The following is a 24,005-nucleotide window of genomic DNA, read 5'->3' on the forward strand; positions in this document are numbered from 1 at the left end:
CATATGTATTTATATTACAAATAATGTCTTCTAATGAAATGTATGAATTAAGTTTTAAATAAAAGTTTTTGTAATGTATAATGGTAATTGGTAAAACTTTTGCAAATAACTTGGTGGACTTGTATTTGGAGAGTGGAGTTTGATTGTGGTTTTGTTTTTTGAGTCTGTTTGATGGTGGATTTGGAGGGTGGAGGGTGTAGTTGGTGTTGGAGGGTGGATTTGGAGGGTGGATTTGTAGGGTGGAGTTGGAGGGTGGAGTGCTGAGTGTTGCTGTGGTGGTGATGGGTGGTGTTGATTGAATTTGTGGTGGTTGTGTGTGGTGGTTTAGAGTGACGCAGTGGGGGGGTTGCCCAGAGTGACGCAGTGGGGGGGTTGCCCAGAGTGACGCAGTGGGGGGGTTGCCCAGAGTGACGCAGTGGGGGGGGGTTGCCCAGAGTGACGCAGTGGGGGGGGGGGTTGCCCAGAGTGACGCAGTGGGGGGGGTTGCGCCGAGCGACGCAGTGGGGGGGGGGTTGCCCAGAGTGACGCAGTGGGGGGGGGGGGGTTGCCCAGAGTGACGCAGTGGGGGGGGGGGGGTTGCCCAGAGTGACGCAGTGGGGGGGGGGGGTTGCCCAGAGTGACGCAGTGGGGGGGGGGGGGTTGCGCCGAGCGACGCAGTGGGGGGGGGGGGTTGCGCCGAGCGACGCAGTGGTGGGGGGTTGCGCCGAGCGACGCAGTGGTGGGGGGTTGCGCCGAGCGACGCAGTGGTGGGGGGTTGCGCCGAGCGACGCAGTGGTGGGGTTGCGCCGAGCGACGCAGTGGTGGGGTTGCGCCGAGCGACGCAGTGGTGGGGTTGCGCCGAGCGACGCAGTGGTGGGGTTGCGCCGAGCGACGCAGTGGTGGGGTTGCGCCGAGCGACGCAGTGGTGGGGTTGCGCCGAGCGACGCAGTGGTGGGGTTGCGCCGAGCGACGCAGTGGTGGGGTTGCGCCGAGCGACGCAGTGGTGGGGTTGCGCCGAGCGACGCAGTGGTGGGGTTGCGCCGAGCGACGCAGTGGTGGGGTTGCGCCGAGCGACGCAGTGGTGGGGTTGCGCCGAGCGACGCAGTGGTGGGGTTGCGCCGAGCGACGCAGTGGTGGGGTTGCGCCGAGCGACGCAGTGGTGGGGTTGCGCCGAGCGACGCAGTGGTGGGGTTGCGCCGAGCTACGCAGTGGTGGGGTTGCGCCGAGCGACGCAGTGGTGGGGTTGCGCCGAGCGACGCAGTGGTGGGGTTGCGCCGAGCGACGCAGTGGTGGGGTTGCGCCGAGCGACGCAGTGGTGGGGTTGCGCCGAGCGACGCAGTGGTGGGGTTGCGCCGAGCGACGCAGTGGTGGGGTTGCGCCGAGTGACGCCGGGGTTGCGCCGAGTGACGCCGGGGTTGCGCCGAGTGACGCCGGGGTTGCGCCGAGTGACGCCGGGGTTGCGCCGAGTGACGCCGGGGTTGCGCCGAGTGACGCCGGGGTTGCGCCGAGTGACGCCGGGGTTGCGCCGAGTGACGCCGGGGTTGCGCCGAGTGACGCCGGGGTTGCGCCGAGTGACGCCGGGGTTGCGCCGAGTGACGCCGGGGTTGCGCCGAGTGACGCCGGGGTTGCGCCGAGTGACGCCGGGGTTGCGCCGAGTGACGCCGGGGTTGCGCCGAGTGACGCCGGGGTTGCGCCGAGTGACCGCGGGGTTGCGCCGAGTGACCGCGGGGTTGCGCCGAGTGACGCCGGGGTTGCGCCGAGTGACGCCGGGGTTGCGCCGAGTGACGCCGGGGTTGCGCCGAGTGACGCCGGGGTTGCGCCGAGTGACGCCGGAGTTGCGCCGAGTGACGCCGGGGGGACAAGGGGAAAAAAACAAGCCTAACCAGGGCAGAAAAACAAGGGAAAAACGAGTCTAATAGGGGCAGAAGGGCACAAAAAACGGGTCTAACAGGGGCAGAAGGGCACAAAAAACGAGTCTAATGGGGCAGAAGGGCAGAAAAGCAAGGGAAAAACGAGTCTAGCGGGGCAGAAGGGCACAAAAAAGCGAGTCTAACAGAGGGCAGAAAAACGGGAAAAAACGAGTCTAATAGAGGCAGAAGGGCACAAGAAATTTGTCTAACCGGATCAGAAGGGCACAAAAACGGGTCTAACAGAGGGCAGAAGGGCACAAAAAACGAGTCTAATAAGGGCAGAAGGGCAGAATAACCAGGGAAAATACGAGTCTAAGAGGGGCAGAAGGGCACATAAAAACGAGCCTAACAGGGGCAGAAGGGCACAAAAAACGAGCCTAACAGGGGCAGAAGGGCACAAAAAACGTGTCTAAGAGGGGCAGAAATGCACAAAAAAGCGATTCTAAGGGCAGAAGGGCAGGAAAACCGGAAAAAACGAGTCTAATAGGGGCAGAAAGGTACAAAAAACTAGCCTAACGGGCAGAATAAAACGTGGCCGCGAAATGAAAGTAAATAAACGCGGCCGCGAAATGAAAGCCTTTGATGCAGCAGGGGGCGCAGCGGATCCCTTTGAAGTGAAGCTGCTGGCGGCAACACGCTGGGGAAGCAACAGATGGCTGGCTTTGATGTGGTGATGAGAGGGAGGCAGGCAGGCTGATAGAAGCGCGTGCACGGGACACATGCACTTCTGGAAATCCTCATTTTTTGAGAGCTTAGTTTAGCTCTTAGTTTCGCCCCAATAGTCTTGTCCTATTCATTCTTTGCGGTTCCAGTAAGTTGGTCCTTAAAGAGTGTGGACTAAAAAGGAGAACGTACATTGCTTGTCCTAATTTGTTACAGCACTTCTTTGATCCCCTTCTGCATAAGGAATTACATTTCCGGTAGGAGGCGCAGGTTTACTTTTTCAATTTTGGAGTTTTTATATTTGCGATTGCATACTTTCAAAAATTCAGTGCAATATATAAAGCAAAGTAGCTGCAGAATCTTTAATTCTGAGGCTTTCACAGTGATGTGCAAATACAGTCGGTTGCCCCACATAGGAATAGGTCATGGGGTTGAGGTCTATTATTTGGTAGAGGAGACTAACAAAATCATGCAAAGTGTACTTTTTGTGCAGAGAGCAAAAAGTGACCAGACGTCATGTGGAAAAGCATGATGATCATGAGTGAATGACATGGACTGCAGGATCCGGGGCAGGAATTTAGGCACTGGGTATGGTCAAAGGTTGGCTACTAGGTACAGATATGCCCAGCAAGCTCCGGGGTAACAAGCTCTATCGATAGGATCTTGCCAAAAACCAGTCACTGCAGAGTCTGCTGTACACACCGAGGTCCTGGGTGGTTTCATTTCATTCACATTGTCTGCTAAAGAGAATAAGGATGACTTGAGTGCATCAGTAAGGTTATCTATGATGCTGCGAGGAATGTAGTCTGTGACAACACTGGAGAAATCAAATTACGTCAGGGAAAAGTGGTTTTGTTCGCAAAGCTCATAAGTGGAGACTCCACTTTTACATCATAATTGTGAAACACTATCAACTTAGGTTTTTAAAGTAAACAGCCAAGATGCACATTTTTAGTAGTAAAATGGGAACGGCACAAATACACATACATGAACGGTACGATGTGCTGTGTATGAAGCACATTCGTGTGCAGGGAACCAGCATGCAAAGACAAGAAATAACAGCTTTTGAAGTAGTTCCAGTACCACCAGCATGTAGCAGAGTATGTACGCAGTTGGGAATGGGGCACAAGATGTCTTATAGACAGCCATTGCGACCCTCAGTAACTTTTACCTTCAACCTGTAGCAGCAGAACGTCTATCAAACAAATATCATCTGTTAAAACACCTATTGGGCCAAGGTCTGAAAGGGTGACCTGCAAACTAACTCACGAGGTTCTGGCTGTTCTCTACTGTGAACTGGAGGAAAAGATGGGTCTCAAACCTGTTGAAAAATGGAAGCTGATAAAGAAATAAGCTGCACTTGTTTAGCACTGGAGCACACTGACATTTCCTTTGAACACTGGAACAAGTGCGCAGTGAAATGGAGAAGGATGCATAGTAAAATCAGTATTTTTTTCCATGTTATTGGGTTTATGATCTCAAGTTGTCTTAAGGTTCCACGAGTCAGAAATAACCAACGTCAAACAAATATATTAATGACCTACAAATAAGTTATTTTTTTTAACTGAATACCATGCACGAGAACATTTGTAGCTACTATTACAAAACTGAGAGCTCATACCTGTCTTTGAGAGTCATTGAAGTAAGCAGGAACTGTTACAACTGCATTCTTTGCTGAGTGCCCCAAATAGTTTTCTAAAAAATAAACAGGGTCAAATGAATTTTTCCAATGATGCATACATACTGGATTTATTACGTATCCATGCTAAAAACAACAATTGAGCAGATTCCGTATCCTGCTAGATCAAAAGTGCAAGAAAGTGTTACATGAAGATTAATTGCCCAATGCTTGGTATCATTTGTAGATCATCATGTTGAATTAGTCCCCATCAACAGGCTCAATAATACACACAGGAGTACTAAAAACACAACCATCCACCTCATTCCTGGGTCTGTAATGTGAACACTTCCCCTTGAGCTCATAATACCTTCAGATTTACAAAGCGCAAGTGTGCAAGGAGTGAACACTAGACTGAATAAACACTGGCAAAATTAATAGGTCTGGCGTTGACCGCCAGACTCTTTAATTTATTAAGGCTTGTTTTGACATTTTTGTTGTCAAATTTGATTAGTGGGGAAACTGTCAGGCATGCATCAATTTTAAAATGAGTTGGCTAAAAGCAAACATATTTTTGGGTCATAAAAAGCACAAATTGCAGCAGGAGTTCCCGGCACTTAAGGGAACTACTTTGTGTGTGGAAGGTCTTCTGAAAGGGTAGACTACCATCACGCTCAGTGAACGTACCCAATGACTGAAGTGGGCTGAACCACTGCGCCATACTGTATGCTATAGTGGAGGGAAGAAATTTTGTATAACAAACCAACGGATGAAGTGGGCTGGCAGAAAGACCTTTTGAGTATATTATATAAATAATGTTGGTAAATGAATAGTCCTAAATACACCAGCATTACTTCGAGCGAGAAAAAAGGGGAAATAACTTTATAAATACAAGAGAAAGCCTCGAAAAATCTATTCACCGATTCGCTAAGGCAAGTCGGATTTGATCAGGTCGAGCTACTATTCAACCCTTCTGGCTTAGTGAACTTAAGCAGGAAGAATAGATGTTCTATTCATTCAGAAAGTGAATGAGCAATAAAGACTCCTTTAAATCAGATTTTTATGTTGCAACATTTGCAGTCTGTTTAAGGACAGATGTCAAATGTCAGTTCGCCTTTCTACTAATTGTTTCTTATGTTATCCTGGAAAATGGTGTACACTCTTCTTTCTCTTATTACAGTCGGAGATTTTTGTCAAGAGAGCTGTCTGACAATCACTGAGAAAGAAAAGGCTGTAAGAGGTCAGTATTTTTTTCACAAAACATTTAAACAGCTTGTAAATATATAGTGCAAGTATTTCAAAATATATCAGGAATTACGAAAAAATAACTTGCAATTCAGAAGTGTGATGCAAACAAAGATTTTAATAGGAGCAAAACAAATCAAAACACTATTTGGTGATGTGCAAATGACAAATTTTTGCAGAACCTGGAAATCCAAACATTATCACTAAATCATGTAGGTGGGTAATGTGGCCATTTCAATGTAAAATATGCTGTATGCTACCACTTCATGCATGAATTTATCAAAAAGTGATAGTTTTTAAACATGATGTGATAAACATTTCTGACCCGCCCTGATGACAATAAGGTTAATGTAATCAGGGGCAAGTCAGCGGTCGTGTATACTATATCTGGCAAGATTTGTATTATATATGGAGAAAATGTTTAGTCTACTAAATCAAACAAAAGTGTGTTTTGTAGAGCAGACATCCTCATGTTGCATAGTTGAAGGTGCTCTCATATCTATCAATCAAGACTTGTATATGGCGGCTAGTCACCCAAGGGCATCCAGGCGCTGCGTTCTTGCTGGTCTCACTCGAAAAGCAAGGTTTTGAGTCCCCTTCTCAAGTCCGCGAGTGAGGGTGACGTTTGTAGGCAGAGGGGTGGATCGTTCCAGGACTTGGCGGCAAGGTAGGAGAAGGAAAGACTCCACTGTAACTTTGGTGGATGCGGGGAACGTGTTCAAGTGTGAGGGAGGAGGAGCGCACTTGTCAGGCAGGTTGGTGGAAGTTCAGTGGGTGGTTAAATGTATGCAAGGTCCAGGCTGTGGAGGGCCTTGTAGGTGTATGTATATGATGAAGAAAATAGCAGCTCAGTGAATTGGGAGCATATTTTGAAACCAGTTTATGGGTCAACAACATTACAATTAGTCTGAGTAGTCCACAACATTAGAATTAGATAGAGTAGATTATTTAAGTCACTAGATCTGGAGGTAGAGTAACATTTATAATTTAAGGGCCTGAAGAGGGTTCAGTTAAACATGATCGTTTACATGGTTTAGAATCAGGGTTCTCCAAAGTCAGTCCTGGGGGCCAAATCCATACCAGATTTTTAAGATATCTACATTTATCTAAATGGGGATATACTAAAAATCTGGCATGGATCCGGGCCCTCCAGGACCGACTTTGGAGAACCCTGGTTTAAATGAATATAGCATCAGCCGGGATGTCCAATAGAAAAGGGGAACACACAATGGTTGTGGCAAAGAAAATGTTACACTGCATGAACCACTTCAAAACATCGCTGGAAAGTCACCATGCTGCCTTTGCCCTATCAGCATGAAACCAAGCTGTAACGCGGACCCCAATGAGGATTAAAATCACATTATGCAACACTCCAATATACAAGGCAGTCAAGTCCTCAGAAGTCTTTGCTGGATTTAGTAAACAACGAAATGCAGGTCTGCTAATTAATACACAGCTTTAATAAAACAGTAACAAAAAAAAACAATGATTTTATTTAGTTTCCCAGAAATGGCATGTGAAGAGAGCCACAAGAAATGTCCTGATGCAGGTATTGGGGGCCACATCATAAGTCGATACCAATATTCACCACTTGTGTCTAAAGGTTCTCAATAATACTGCAGAGCAACTGGATAACCAACTTACTCTCTTTGGACACCAGACTCTTGAGAAGTAACGAAGTATGCCAATCAAGGTTTACATGAAGATAGGTGTTTTTAATGAGAATACCATAAAATGCACTTTTGTCCAGTTAGTGCTAAAAACAAAAGTCTAAGAATAGGGATGAATTTACTGGCAAGTCAAAACAAGTTGATGATACGATGCGCAAAAAAAAACAAGCATTTGCAATGCAATCAGTCCCGCCTTTGGGACCTTATATGTATTTAGCTATGCAGCACATTAGCTTGGGTGCTGAAGCATCTACTGTTTCTTAACATGGAGGGAAAATAATCACCAAGCTGCGTGACACGCCAGGGTATGGGAATACATGGAGAGAAATATTGCCTTTCAACTGGAAATGGTATAGGCCAAAGCTCGGTTTTTAATATAAAATCGAGGCCTTCAGTGGTCATAACACTGAAAATACAAGATTTGAAAAAAAGTATGGTCTACGGGTGCTCATGGGAGACTATTTCTATGGAATGGAATCTAGAGAATGCTAAAGTGATTCTGGTATTTTGCGGACCTCTGCTGGGTTTTCTATCAAGAAAGTTAAAAAGAGGCAGTTGCCAAAAAAATAATAAAAGAGTCCCTAAGCAGAAAGCAATTCTGATATTTTACTGACCTCTGCTGGTCGTTTTTCCATTAAGACTGTTAGAGGCAGTTGAACAGAAAAAAGTCCGTAAGCGGAAGCAGACAAGTCCTAAGGCTGATCTCCAGAGCCCACAAAGTACATACACATACAAGTAAGACCCCACAAAGTGCATACACATACAAGTATGTACTAAAGTATATAGAACAGTTCTCGAATACTCAACCTAAAAATTACCAGCATATTCACGGGCAGCGATAGAAAAGACATATTATACCATCAAAAGAGTTAAATACCACAGTGCTACAAAAACAAGCAATGGCAAAGCCAATCAGTTTGGCATGGACTCAGTCTATTGCACAAGTTACTACTTGTGTAACGATAGATCTGTAAGAGACATTAGTTAGTAATAGATTCCTTACCTTAGAATATCCCCATGTGTCAGACTGGATCCGTAAAGTTTCGTCAGCAGTACCCCTGTGCGTCAGTAGGTGGCGTCGTGCGGCTCCAAGTCAGTCGCCGTAAGCGTCGAGACGACGTCACAGAGACTACTTAGGCGCCACCCATGCGCGCTGACGTCTGTTCTGTACACTACTTTCCGCACCAGAGCCATGCAAGAAACTGACCACAGGTGCCATGAAACTAGGGCCTTGAAAGGGATGACCTTAACCCTAAAAATCAGTTCGCAGAACGGGGAGGATGGGTGGGGTGGTAAGGAATCTATCACTCACTAATGTTTCTTACAGATATATCGTTACACAAGTAGTAACTTGTGCATCTGAAAGAGACACGTTAGTGATAGATTCCTTAACTTAGAATAAAGCCAAACCCGGAGGTGGGACTGCGAACAAGATTACACCAGAAAGTCATGGAGAACAGAACGGCCAAAGAAGCCGTCTCTCTGGACTGGACTGTCAAGGCAATAATGCTTGGTAAACGTGTGCAGCAAGGCCCACGTAGCTGCCTGACAAATGTTCTGCAAGTGAACGCTGCGTCCCAAGGCAGTAGTGGCTGCTGTTGCCCTGGTAGAAAGGGCACGCAGCCCTACAGGAGGCTCCTTCTTAGCCAACCAGTAACACGCTTTAATGCACAGAACGACCCACCGAGAGTTGGTTTGTTTGTGCACGGCCTCATAGCCAACAAAAAGTTGGTCATCCACCCGGAACTGTAGTGTGCGCTTCAGGTAGAACGAGAGCACACGTTTTGGGTGCAGCCCCTCATCCTCTTTTGAAGGATGCGGAGGCGGAAAGGAGATGGGCAAAGTGATGGTCTGCCTGATGTGGACGGGTGTGACAACCTTTGTCAAGAAAGGACTGGTCCTTAAAACCACACACATATATCATCATAATTCAAATATTATGAATTAGCATTAAGCACTTTAGAATAACCCCACTGTGGGGTAAATACAATCTTTTTTGAGCTTTTTTTTAGTAGAAAAACTGTGAGAATTGTTCTATGAACTTTAAATATAAGTTCATGGTAAACACGATAGATATATTTATTGTAAATAAGTAAATATGTATATATGTGGTACTTTGCAAAATGTATTATAGTTGTGCAAATGTATATACTCACTATGAGTTGGATTGGTTCTTAAATGTATAGACTTTGGGCTTTTAATTTGTAGTCCCTTGTTTGTGGTCTTGTAAAAAGCTCAAAGAACTTGAAAATGAGGCGTGATAATTATAGTCCACCCTTTGTGTTGATTATATAAATCCTCTGCTAGGTAATGTGACCATATCATGTGATCAAGACTGTAGGAACAGTAATGGCGGACAGGCTCAGCAACATACTTAAATAAACATCCTGTTGTAAGCACTGAAGTTGGGTTCAACTCTTCGTTCTTTCTTTTGCCGATTGATTGGAATAATTGGTGGCACAGGCGTGTGCCGGAACGAGTCTTGTTTCACACATATATACACATATATTAAGCAAAGGGATGTGAAGTATCTGATGCATACAAACATGCTTGTGTCAATGATGCGTGCTTGCCTCTCAAGCAATTATTTCTTGTTCAATCATGTTGTCTATTGCCAGGCCAGGGGGACTGCGATGGGAACCTGCTTTGCCCCCAGTTACGCGGGGTTATACCTGGGCTGGTGGGAGGAGCAGGTGGCCAGTAACATCTTGGCCTTTACCCAGAACGTGGTCCTCTGGGCCAGGTATATAGACGATGTGTTTTGTCTGTGGAAGGGCAGCAAAGATGCAGCTCTGCAATTTGTCAAGGAATTGAATCAAAATGAATGTAACCTACAGTTTACCAGTACTATTGATAAGCAATCAATTGAATTTCTGGATGTTTTGGTGTCAGTTAGCAATGGACGACTCATTAGTAAGCTGTATCGTAAGCCTACAGCAGGCAACAGCATACTACATGCGTCGAGCTGTCACCCCAAAAACTTGATTCACAGTATACCTTTTGGCGAGTTGCTACGTGCGAAGAGGAACTGTGCAACCAATGCAGACTTCCACAAAGAAATGAATATCATGAAGGAGAGATTCAGGGTGAGGGGCTATTCGGCCAAAGTGGTCGAACAAGCCTGTAACAAAGTCAGAGACGTAAATAGGAAAGATCTCCTTGTATCCAAACCACCAGATGACAGTGAAGAGGGACCATTAAGATTCATTACCACATATTCTGACCAAACATGGCAGGTCAGAAGAAGTTTGAAAATTTTTTGGCATGTACTCCAATTGGACGACACACTAAAAAATGCTGTGGCAAATCAACCCATGATTACCTACAGGAAGTGTCCAGCCCTGAAAGATGTGCTTTGCAGCAACATGGTAAAGGACAAAGTAGACACCAGGAAATTGGAAGGTTTCTTTACCTGTCGCCCATGCAAAGCCTGTAAGAATAGTGTCAATAGGAAGGAAATCACTCTGTCCAGGAATAACAAACCTTTCAGGATCCAAAAACATCTGACGTGCAAATCCGACTATTGTGTCTATGCACTACAGTGCCCGTGTCCACTGACCTATATTGGAAGCACAAAACATCCCTGCAAAAAACGAGTACTGGAACACATGAGGGCCATAACTAATGAGGACAAAAACTATCCCATAGCCAAACATTTTAAGGACTTTCATGGAAAGAATCTGAGTGTATTCAAGTTTTGTGCTTTAGACAGGGTGCCACCATCGGAACGAGGTGGTAATAGAATAAGACAACTACGACAACTTGAATCAAGGTTCATAATTAAATATGACACTGTGCAACCTCTGGGGTTGAATAGGGATGAGGAGTTAGCTGTCCACTTAATTTAGGAGTCAATGTAATGTATTTACCGTACTGAAAATACTCTAGTGATAGAATCCCTTTAAAAACATGAATTTGAAGCGGTCTTGGATGTTTAAATTATTTTGTGTATATTTTAAAGTGATCGTATCTTTTATGTTTGTAGGAGATACATATGTCGCCGCACAGGGAGGATGTAAAACCACTGGTTGCTGCTGATTTGATTGGATGGAATCACAGGACTATGCATTTTTGATTTAAAAACTTTATGAGTTCAATTACTTCTTTGAGTTCAAGGACAATGTAATGTAAGGGGGCATTCATGCCCACTGGGGCCGAATCCAGCGCACGAAATTATGCCCACTGGGGCAGAATTGTCATGCTATGTGTATCTGAGTATGGGTACATGTGCCCACAGGGGCTAAATTTTGCGAATCAGTGACTTGGTATAAAGTGTAAATGCTAATGGGCACCTACATGTAACAAATCGATTCTAATTGTTACAAGAATTAATTTTATTTGTCCGTAAAGGTTTTGTTTATACATGATGTATACTATTCCTGTGGTCAATTACACATTTAAATATGGCCGCCACGCAGAGGTAAAGCAAACACTGGTGTGAGGACGAGTAGTCCTACGTTTATGTTTATATGTTGATTTACTTTAAAAATGTTAATGCGAGTAAACACCGTTACCCGTGACCAAGGTGCGGCTGCACCGAAACGCGTCGGGTGTTTGACATTCTGTGTAAATAAATAACTGCACGCTAAAAGGATCTGGGCTCGAGTCAACTTTTTGATGGTAAAGTTGTTTTTGGAAAAATATATATCTATATATATATCTATATATCTATATCTATATATCTATATCTATATATCTATATCTATATATCTATATATCTATATATCTATATCTATATCTATATCTCTATATCTCTATATCTCTATCTCTATATCTCTATATCTCTATATCTCTATATCTCTATATCTCTATATCTCTATATCTCTATATCTCTATATCTCTATATCTCTATATCTCTATATATCTATATATATATATATATATATATATATATATATATATATATATATATATATATATATATCTCTATCTATCTATCTATCAAGGAAAAACTCGTCACCAAACTCCAACGCTGCCAAGTTTCACACAGCCATGGACAAACGAAGAGAGGAACCCAGAAATGGTGCCAAACAAGTGCGTTTATTTTTGCTCAATCTCGCCCATACATACATATACATATACATACATACATATACATATACATACATACATATACATATACATACATACATATACATATACATACATACATATACATATGCATACATACATATACATATGCATACATACATATACATATGCATACATACATATACATATGCATACATACATATACATATGCATACATACATATACATATGCATACATACACATATGCATACATACATATACACACACACACACATACATATATATATATATACACATATACTTTCACGCAGTGCGAATCATCCTGCCCACCGCCCAAGAACGCGGACATTGTGCACTACACTCCTTGCATCACCTACCTGGAAGGCACAAGATGCATCCAGGGAATCATGGTCCACAAGGATTACGTGAATTGTGAATGGTGTATTTAGCATCAAAGGGGTGGAGCGGACACGCACCAATCGTAATGGGGCATGATGGTATATCAATCGCAACAGCGCAAAGCCTCCTGAAATATCCTGGCACTGACGAAGGCCGGAGCAGGCCGAAATGCATTTGCCAACAATTGAATAAAGGAAGTTTCCATGTTCCCCTCTGGCTTCTGCTCTTTCTTTGGGAGGAGTTTAGCGAAGCACTTTGCTGTTTTCCCCGCTGCATCCTCCATTAAAGAAGTGGCGAAACAAACTTCCTTGTGTGGGCTCTCGTGGGTGTGAAATATATATATATATATTTTTTAGCGAAGCACTTTGCTGTTTTCCCCGCTGCATCCTCCATTAAAGAAGTGGCGAAACAAACTTCCTTGTGTGGGCTCTCATGGGTGTGATAGATTATATATATATATATATAATCTATCACACCCATGAGAGCCCACACAAGGAAGTTTGTTTCGCCACTTCTTTAATGGAGGATGCAGCGAGAAAACAGCAAAGTGCTTCGCTAAAAATATCAGTCCAAACTAACGTGTTTCGTGCCAAGCGCACTTCCTCATGGGCTCCGGGCTTAATTACTGAGGGCAGGCTATGGCAGTTTTATCCAGCGACAGTTCAAAACGTCCTGGAACCCCGCCCTAGTGGGCGTGGCGACCCTATGGCCTGCTGGTAAATGTAGTGCCTTCATTTTTCCCCCCTTTGAGTCGCCGTGGCACACTCATTGGAAATAACGGAGTAAATGTCCCAAGTGGGTTGGGAGATACCCTTTTGCTGCTTAACACAATTGTTTCTTTTTCCATTGGCCTCCTCGTCCATTAGCTGCCTCGTCGTTTGGTGCTGCAGCAGGACCGCACACATGCAGCAAGGGCTCCTCCCACGCTCACACTGTACCGCTCAATATCCAACAGAGTTGCCTGTAATGAGAGGGCTTACACATGAAGTTTCACAACTTCTTTAATGGAGGATGCAGCATGGAAAAACAGCAAAGTGCTTCGCTAAAAATATCAGTCCAGCCCAACGCGTTTCGTGCCAAGTGCACTTCCTCATGGGCTGCGGACTGAATTACTGAGGGCAGGTTACGGCAAATGCTAAGCACTCTGGAGTGGGGGCCTGTCGGGATATGTGGTGGTGGGACCACGAATAATATAGAGCTCCAAAATTCTTCAATTACCGGAAACTCGCCTGATTAAACCGGGTTACTTTCCTCCTTCGAGAGTGCTGCCTCTTCTTTTGAAGAATTTTGGAGAAAAATATAGTATTTTCATCCAGTGTAAATCCAATCCAATAGGAAAGATGAAGCGCGGACCCTAAGTTCTTTGTGCCAAATATTTTATTTTAAAGCACCCTGCATCGCCGCCACCCTTCTCTCCCTAGATGTGACCAGCCTCTACACCTGCATCCCACACCAATTAGGCTTAGATGCATGTAAACATTTTTGTCAGAGAGGTCCATCTCACATCTATACCACACGCAGATGTTGATTGAAATGATGCGAATTTGCCTCACACAAAACTACTTCCTCTTTGACAGCAAAATCTTCTGGCAAATCCTTGGAACTTCCATGGGGACCTGCTTTGCTCCTTGCTTTGTAGGTCTCTTCATGGGGTACTGGGAAGAGGAAGTAGTTTACAGGATGTCTATGTATAAGGAAAATGTAATTAGGTGGATACGTTACATAGATGATATTTTTGTAGTGTGAAGGGGAACAGAAGCTTAAGCGAAGGGTTTTGTTGAATCTCTTAATGAGAATCATTACAACTTGCAATTCACAAGCCACTAGGCTAAAGACAATCTTGAGTTTCTGGACTTAAAACTGAAGGTAGAGAACAACAAATTAGAGTGCACTGTTTAGAAAAGCCACGGCAGGAAACAGTCTCCTGCATGCACGCAGCTGCCATCCAAGCTCACTTATTCAAAGCATTCCGGTGGGCGAATTGCTACGGGCAAAACGCAATTGCAGCACTATACCAGGTTTTAAGTCAGAAGAAAAGACCATGACAGAAATATTTGCAGCCAGGGGTTATTCTAAAAAAATTATAAATAAAGCAAAAGTGGCAGTTTCCAAAAGAACAAGAGAATCATTACTGGTAGATAAAGAGATAGAGCAAAAGAATGAAAAAACTTGCTTCATCACTACATACAGCAACCAAGCATTTAAGATTAATAACAGCTTGGGTGCATTTTGGCCAATACTGCAAAAACATCCCGACATAGCCAAATATGTAGAGATTTCTCCACAAGTAACCTTCAAAAGAGCGAGATCGCTTAACCCTTTCGCTGCGGCGGCTATTACGCCGCAGCGCTAGCAGGGCGGGGCGGCCGCATGCTGGTGACCGAACTGCTCCGTCACCAGCCGCGGTTGAGCTGTGCACGTGACGAAGCGGTTCCGTCATGGCCTACCCCGCTCAATAGAACGCGCCACGCAGGCACGGCGGCCGGGCCATGACGGAACCGCTCCGTCATCAGCACAGCCCAACCGCAGCTGATGACGGAGCAGTTCAGTCATCAGCATGGAACGGGTTAAAGATAATCTGTGTAAAGCAGTAGAGCCTGCCAAAACGAAGATAGCTGGAATACAAGGGTTCTACACGTGCAGGAATTGAAGCCTGCAAAAACAGCCATAATCTTAAATAAGTTAAATTGTCACCAAGTACACAAACTTTCAAAATACAAGAACACACGTCATGCAACACGGAATTCGCAGTGTATGCATTGTTCTGCCCATGTAAAAAGACGTATATAGGGAACATCTCCGGGCAATCAAAAATGGAGATAAAGCATATCCGATTGCCCGGCATTTCCAGAGTCACCACAATCAGAACACCAACTTGCTCAGTTTCCGTGTTCTAGACATGATAAAACACAATGAGAGAGGTGGCAATAGAGTGCAATGTCTACACAGATTAGAGTCAAGACTTATCATACAGTATAAAACGTTAGTCCCCATAGGACATAACTGCGATAAGGAACATTTGGGTTACATTACTCAATATGACACTATGATGAGACTGCGTATTTCATTAACAATTGGTTTTTTGCCCCAAAAATGTGTCTTAGAATTGAAATCTGGAAGAACAAAAAACTGTCTGTTTCGAAGCCACCATAGTTTTTCCCTATCACAGAATTAGCTTTAATTGTATATAATGTCAATAATGTACGTCGATGTCTCAAATTGAACTGTAAATTTATCACGGTTAGCTTATTTGGTTTTCAATTGTTTTATTTGTATTTTTTTTCTAGAATGTGCGGAATGCTGCGGTCTTCAAAGAGATGTTAATGAGCAAAAGCTTCTCCAACCTTATGGTTTTGGCAGATTAAGAAGCTATATGTCATATCTACAGACGATTAGGCCCACTGTGGCAATGATGTTGGCCAGGCTGAACACCAGGCAGCTTGTTGGCTAGTCAGAACATGTATAAGAACCACAGATTACAGGTAAGTAACTATTGTTCTTCTCCAGTATTAGGGGTGTCTTTCATCGATTCCCATGCCTGAATCAGAGTAGAAAGCAGTACATATCCGTGCTAGGCAGACGCTAATGGTAGCATAAGATTGTCAATACTAGAAGCACATAATAATGCAATATGTAAAAGAACATCAGTAAAAGCATAGTAGAACGCAATCACTTGAAGATATGCATAACAGAAACATAACAAGCGTCTGACAGCAGGAATAGGAGGTGGGATACAGAGGCTCACCTTCGATGAAGATTCCGCAGAACTGCTCGACCCACTGAAGCATTGGTCTCGCTAGCTGCATCCAAACAATAGTGTTTGGTGAAAGTATGGCGACTAGCCCAGGTTGCCGCTCTGCAGATGTGCTGAAGTGGAACTCCAGCAAATAATGCCATAGAGGAAGACACTGCTCTTGTAGAATGCGCTCTAGGAGCTGCTTGCAGAGGCCTTCCTGTTTGTGCGTGACAAAATGCAATAGCTGCAGATATCCATCTTGCAATTGTTTGTTTAGAAACTGCCTGTCCCTTACGAATTGTCCCATAAGTGACAAATAGGTGATCAGACCTGCGCAATGTAGATGTGCTTTGCAAATAGAGTTTTAGACATCTTTTAATGTCCAAAGTATGCAATGCCTTTTCCGCAGGTGTCTGAGGGTTAGGAAAAAATGTCTTTAAAACCATCGGTTCATTCAGATGGAAATCCGAAGGCACTTTTGGAATGAATTTCGGATTGGTGCGGAGTACCACAGAGTCACTTGTGAACTGTAAGAAAGGATGTAGAATAGTAAAAGCCTGGATATCGCTGACTCTCCTAGAGGAGGTTAGGGCCAGTAGAAGTGACACCTTCCACGTAAGAAATTTTAGATCTGCTCTGTGGATGGGTTTGAATGGGTGTCGCATGAGTTGTGCCAACACTACACTGAGATGCCACGATGGAGGTGGACAACGTACCGGAGGGAACATTCTAAAAAGGCCTTAAAAAATTGCTGTATTATTCTCGTAGAGTAAAGAGAATTGGTCCCATCTTGTCGATATCTTAAAATCGCTGCTAGGAAAACTTTTAGGGTATCATGAGATAACCCTGAGCGAGCCAGATGTAGGGAAAAGGCAGGATCTCCTCTGGTTTAGCTGAAAAGAGATGACTTCCAGCTGAACGACACCAGACACAAACATTTCCATTTAAGACTGTAGGTCTTTATGGTATCAGGTGCCCTTGCCTTGGCTAGCACTTCCTTGCAATTCGCAGGGATGTTTAGATGGGCAAACTCACGGTACTCAGGCGCCAGGCCGCTAATTTCAGCGATGTTGGATCCGGATGGTAAATCTGTCCGTCCTGAATGGAGAGTAAATCCGGAATTGGACTCAACTGAATCGGCTTGCACTCCGATAGGAGAAGGAGCTCCGTGAACCAGTACTGGCGAGGCCATCTGGGAGCAATTAGAATCAGCCGACATGGCTCCATCTTCCGCAGGACTCCGGGAACTAGCGGGATTGGTGGAAAGGCATACGCATATGTCAGAGACCAGTCGATCGAAAACGCATTCCCCTGAGAGTCTTTGTGGGGATGCCAGCTTGCAAAGAATCGGCATTTGCTGTTGGTCTTGGTTGCAAAGAGGTCTAGGTCTGGGTGACCCCATAGTTGAAATATCCGATCCACGGTCTGCTGATGAAGTTCCCACTTGTGAGTGGATACGGTTGTCCTGCTGAGTGCGTCTGCCAAGACCTTCTCCATTCCAGGAACATGCACTGCTTGAAGATTGATATTGTGTTGTATTGACCATGTCCATAGCCTTTGGGCCTCCTGAGAAAGCAGAAGTGATCTTGTTCCTCCCTGCTTGTTTACGTAATGCATGCTCGTTGTGTTGTCTGTGCGTACCAACACATTGGCATCCTGGATGTTTGCACGAAATGCTTTGAGTGCAAGGAAAATGGCCATCAGCTCTAGCCGGTTGATGTGCCAACGCCTTTGTTGAGGGCTCCACTTGCCGCTGATAGTTAGGCCCTGAAGATGAGCTCCCCAGCCTTCGAGAGATGCATCCGTGGTGATTGTCAAACTTGGCGCATCCTAGAGGAAAGCGCAACCCTGTTGCAGATGTTTTCTTTGCTTCCACCAGAGGAGGGACCTCCGCATGCGAGGTGTGATCTGAATGAGATCCTCGATGTAGCCACTGTAAGCTCAGTTCTTCCTGCAGAGGCCTCATCCTGAGTCGGCAATTCGGTATTAATGGAATGCACGACGATACCATCCCCAGAAAAGACTTGTACTGTCGAACTGAAACTGACTTTCTTGAAAGTAGATTTTTGGCCATATTTTGTATCTTGACTTGCCTCTCGTCCGAGACGAAGGCTTGGAGCAACTGGGTGTCCAAGGTTGCTCCCAGGAAGGCCAGTCTTTGTGATGGTATCAACTGAGATTTGCTGAAGTTGATGGAGACCCAGGGACTGAAAAAGGTTCAGACACCGTTGTAAATGGTGTGCTGCTTCTTCGTAAGAACTGGCCTTGATAAGGCAGTCGTTGTGAGAAGTTGGCCTGATATGCAGTGCTCACTATTCTAGTGATCACTATGTATCAGCCCAAACAACCCTTATTGATGATTGGTTATAAGTCAACCTTATAGACCAGCTATCCTAGTAGCGTGGATACGAGCAGTCTTCGGGCTAAACTCTAGAGGGCGTGTTAAGCCAGCTGTTATACCATCACATATACCCCTTGAACACCAAGTGAAAGGACACCACACAAGTGTTATGAAAATAAACAGTGTATTTATTTAAATCACAACAGCCCTGTACTCTTTATGGAGGACAAGGTACTAAGCACACAACAAAACTCTTACGAAAATACTTTAAGTTGCACAATTTACACAAATGCCCGAGGGGCACGGAAAACCATATAATACAAAAGTGGAATGCAAAATTACTAGCAGGTAAGTACTGGACTAATAGGCTTTGGAATCGCTGGGACTACGTTACTGAACCTTCAGATTACTAGTAGGAGGCCGAGGGGACTCGGGTGCAGAGTGTGCACTCTCACGCGGGACAAAGTCTATGGAGGCTAGTAAAAGCAAAGTTAAGGATATCGGACGAATCCGACTAGTTAGGCTGAAAACGAAAAAGGATCTGGACCCTTGGATAGTGAGGCTATACTGAGGCACCGAAATGCCGAAGTTACCTAGCCCAGGGGCTGCGGCTGCATAGGTCTGAAAAGACGTCGGGAATCCTCGTTGCAGTCTATGGAGCCTGAAAGAAGAAGTTGCTGGTAGGCGACCAGTGAAGATTGTTCGGTGGATCCAAGCCTGGATCGAAGATGGAAGACACCTGTAAGCAGAGGGGACCAAGTCCTGAATCACTAGCCAGTGATCAGATGGGCACCAGGATGGCACCGGATGGAGTCACCTAGACCAGGTGAGTGAGCGACGCTGGGCTCTGCAGTTTCACGGACCAGGAGGCGTTGTCGGCGACCAGGATGGAGGTGCGAGCTGTCCCACGATGGTTGATGCTGTCGACGTCGCTGGACCCAGGATTGGGGCAACAAGTCTTGGCAAGTTCAAGCCCACACGGTGGACCTTAAATGGCGTCTGGAGTGGACCAGGAGGGTCCGGGGTGCTCCTCTTTTGGAAGGGAGCAAGGGCCAGTCTGGAGCAACCAGACTAGCAGCGTTGTCGTCGTCGGGAAGGCCACAAGCCAGCGGGCTAGTAGCCAGACAACGCGGTGAGCAGCAAAAAGCAGAAGGGCCCCACGCAGATCTCGTGGATGCTGGGGGGCTGGACTTCGGTGCTGGAGCTGCTCAGGGTTGGGGCTTTTCGGACCCCAAAGCACTCACCAGAGGATCCCTCGGCGGTCGTGCTGGATAGAAGTCGTGCAGTTCTGATGATAGCCGGTCCCTCGAGGTCTCGTCGCACCTACGGTTCAATCAATCAATCAATCATAGGCATTTATACCGCGCACTACTCACCCGGAGGGTCTCAAGGCGCTTGGGGGGGGGGGTCCGCACTGCTCGAACAGCCAGGTCTTGAGCTTCTTCCTGAAGGAGAGGTGGTCTTGGGTCAGGCGTAGGTCGGTCGGGAGGGAGTTCCAAGTCTTGGCGGCCAGGTGGGAGAAGGACCTTCCTCCTGTTGTCGCTCTGCGGATGCGGGGGACGGCGGCGAGGGCGTGACTGGTCGAGCGGAGATGGCGTTTGGGAGCGTAGAAGTTGAGGCGGCTGTTGAGGTAAGTCGGGCCTTGGTTGTGTAGGGCTTTGTGTGCGTGGGTGAGGAGCCGGAAGGTGATTCTTTTGTTGATCGGGAGCCAGTGCAGGTCTCTCAGGTGTCTGGAGATGTGGCTTCGTTGGGGACGTCGAGGATGAGTCTCGCCGAGGCGTTCTGGATACGCTGGAGTCTCTTCTGGAGCTTGGCGGTGGTTCCGGCGTAGAGGGCGTTGCCGTAGTCCAGACGGCTGGTGACGAGGGCCTGGGTGACCGTTTTCCTGGTCTCGGTGGGGATCCACCAGAAGATCTTACGTAGCATGCGCAGGATGTTTAAACAGGACGAGGAGACGGCGTTGACTTGTCTGGTCATGGAGAGGGAGGAGTCCAGGATGAAGCCCAGGTTGCGTGCGTGGTCTGTCGGTTTGGGTGCGTTGCCCAGGGCGGGGGGCCACCAGGAGTCGTCCCAGGCGGAGGGTGAGGAGCCTAGGATGAGGACTTCCGTCTTGTCTGTGTTCAGTTTCAGGCGGCTGGTCGTCATCCACTCGGCCACGTCTTTCATCCCTTCGTGTAGATTGGCTCTGGCGGTGGCGGGGTCGTTGGTCAGGGAGAGGATCAGCTGGGTGTCAGTGGCGTAGGAGATGATGTTCAGGTTGTGTTGGCGTGCGATGGCCGCAAGGGGGCTCATGTACCTACCTACAGCTTAGCTGTAGAGGTAGGTAGAGGTCAGAGGTGCCAGGAAAGCCGGGTCTCGTCGTGCTGGTCAGTCGGATTCCGGAGGAAGGACGTGCAGCAAACCGCAGTGTTCTTTAGATGGTGCCTGCGGGTGCAGGGTGACTACTCCTTAGTCACAAGGGAGAAATCTTGAGAAGTTGAGAGTTCCTTTCGTAGAAAGTAGTTTCTTGATTCAAAGATGATCTGATTTGGAAGGGTCCCCGCTCCTGCCTTTATCCTAAAGAAAGGGGTGGGTACGCGACTAGGTCCTGCCCTAGGGGTGGGACCAGGAAGGGGGGTGGTTACACCCCTCTCCCATGTCGGACTTTCCCCAGCTCAGGGGCTGGTGTGCCCCTGGAACTGGTTCTAGCCGGCAGATGCGTAGTGAGCACCGGGGTGCCACTTGCAGTCACCTTCCTGTAAAGCCCTGCCTACCCAGGATACACAAAACCCTGTCTGGGATGGTGCTAGCACCGCCCCCGACAGGAAACCCTTTGTCCAAGCTCCCCTCGCTGGAAGGACTCCCAGCTGCAGGGGGTCAGACTTGTGTCTGTGGTGGCAGCATCCATTTTGTGATGCTGAGGCTCGAGTTAACTTTAACCGGGGTTCACAGTTACATACATGTCGTGTCCCTCTAGAAGGGTGGAATGCTAACCCCGTCGCCAGAATTGGCGAGGGGTTAGTATTCCAATTCGTATGACACCTTACTCGACATGGTTTGATAAAGCGATACCAAAGATAGCATTTAACCGCGAGGATTATAATGCACTTAAGAGTATATGGTATGCGTTATCATGGAACAGCTATTAGGACTTGGTTCCGCAAGCTGCAAACGGGCTCAGCTCATGCCAGAGCACCATCTCACACGATTCCAAGCACTCTGCCTTCAGGATCGTCAAGGCCTGCCATAGGAGTGACTGATAGGAATCTGTGTGTCCATTTTTAGGGTTAGATATAGGTATACTATATCTAAAGCAAAGGGTGATTACACCACCTTGCCCCAGCTGTCGTGCAGCCAGTTGTGTCAGATTTAGATGGCCAGCCAGGGGTGGCATAATACATGCTGCAGCCCCTGGTAGGCCCTGGGTACACCTATGCCCTGAGTTACAGGGTCTGATTAGGTGGCCCAGTACCAATTGGTAAATGCACCTAGGGTACATGTTGGAATTTAGTGAGAGCACAGCTAGGCTGTGGGTCTGATTAGCAGGCCCACAGCCAGAGAAAGTCGTAAACCAGTGAAACAAAAGCAAAAAATCTGGGTGATCATAGGATTGCAGACCCTACTCTCCTACAGACCTCCTTCTGCAATAAGTGCAAATGCTCGGCGGACATAGGACGGTGTCTTGGGGGTATGTTGGGTGGAGTGGATGTTAACTCCAGACAATAACTGTACTGTATAAGCTGTGTGACCCACCAGTCTGTGGTGATGGATTTCCAGACTGGCAGGAGCTGTTGAAGTCTCCCCCCGACCAGTGTTGCGTGGTCTTGGGGCAGTGACAAGGCGTCACTGTTTGTTAGTGGCAGAGGATCTGGAGTTTTTGTTTCCACGACCCCTGCCTTTGGAGCGGTTTCTACGATTTCCACCTCGACTTTGTTTGGTGTATGTGGTCTGCGTGTTGCCTTTATAGTACTGTGTGGTTTGGGAGAGCTGGCCTCTGGAAACACCTCTAGTGCTTGAGCGACGAAAAGAACCACCCCTGAATTGCTGGGACTGCAAGGCCCCCATGGACTTAGCAGTTTGTGCCCTTTTTGATCTTCTCCAAGGTGGTGTTCACCTCTGGGCCAAACAGATGATCAGGGTTTACTGTCTGATTAAGAATGGTGGTCTGTATCTCTGGCTTAAATCCCGAGATTTTGAGATTCTGAGCCAGGCATGTCGTCTCAGCATGACACTAGTGTTGATAGCTCTGGCCGCGGTGTCAGCCGCGTCCAGTGCACATTTAATAGAAGCATTGGATATTAGCTTCCCCTCTTGGATGAGCATCTCAGCTGCCTCTTTGTATTCGTCTGGCAGGTGCTGCAACAGGGTCTCCAGTGTGTCATAGTGTGCCCTGTCATACCTTGCTAGAAGTGCTTTTGTATTTGAAATGCGCCAGATATTGGATGCTTGAGCTGCCACCCTTTTGCCTGATGCCTCAAACACCTTAAATTCCTTATCTGGGGGAGGAGCATCACCCGTTGTTTGTGATTTAGCCCTCTTCCGGGCATTAGAAACAACAAGAGAGTCCAAAGGCAACTGTCCCTTGATGTAAGTAGGGTCAGTAGGTGCTGGTTTATACTTCTCAATTCTAGGGTTTATCACCCTGGCTCTGGTAGGCTCCTTAAAGATCTCCCCAGCATGTTTCAAGACACCCTTCAACATAGGCAGAGTCTTGACAGTTCTCTCAGAGACGGAAAAGGTGTCAAAAAGAAAGTCCACTTCAATGGGGTCAGCATGGAGCTGGACGTCACGATTTTTAGCCGCCCTTTCAATGAGGGCATTAAACGCCGCTGAATCCTCTGTAGGCGACGTTTTTACAGCATAGAGTTGAGTGTCTGGGGTAGAGTGAGGATCACCTGGGTCAGCACCAGCTGCCCAGGGTTCATTGGTATCATCTGGGTCAGTGAAGACAGGATAGCTGTACTCCTCATCATCATCACCTTCCCCAGCGTCCACGTCAGAGTAAGTGGGTAAGACATCATGGCCATGTGGAGAAAGTGGTTCCACAAGAACAGGAGTTGAAGTGGAATCCTTCTTTTTGTTTAAAGGAATTTTATAGGACTCCATTGGCTGTTCTGGGGCAAGTTTCCATTTATGAAGGAAAAGTCTCCCTGTTTCGGCATCGATAAAATGTTCTTGCGGTTCTTCCAACGAAGATTGTCGATGCTTTAAGGCCAGGACCACTGTCGTCGACTTCGGCACCGAGGGCACCTTCTCGGGCACGCTGGCGACCATCCTAGGAGTGAAAGCCTTCGGCGCCACTTTCGGCGGCAACGTGAAGTGAATGGGCGTCGACGCTTTTTGAAGTTTATCGACAGGCTTTGAAGGAGGAGGATCTTTTGGCCCGACAGTCGAGGCCTTCTCCTTGATGCGGTTTAGGGAGTCCGCCACCTGC

General features: G+C 46.6%; 1 protein-coding gene across 1 annotated transcript in view; it reads right to left on the reverse strand.

Moving 5' to 3' along the window:
- HSPA9 (heat shock protein family A (Hsp70) member 9) overlaps window positions 1–24,005 on the reverse strand; it is a 373,785-nt gene that overhangs the window by 249,927 nt on the left and 99,853 nt on the right. Inside the window, exon 6 of the mRNA XM_086931445.1 lies at window positions 4,174–4,247. Coding sequence (XP_086787571.1) covers window positions 4,174–4,247 — 74 coding nt within the window. The remainder of the gene's footprint in view (window positions 1–4,173; window positions 4,248–24,005) is intronic.

This window comes from Lissotriton vulgaris, chromosome 7 (assembly GCF_964263255.1).
Source record: "Lissotriton vulgaris chromosome 7, aLisVul1.2, whole genome shotgun sequence".
Taxonomy (NCBI): domain Eukaryota; kingdom Metazoa; phylum Chordata; class Amphibia; order Caudata; family Salamandridae; genus Lissotriton; species Lissotriton vulgaris.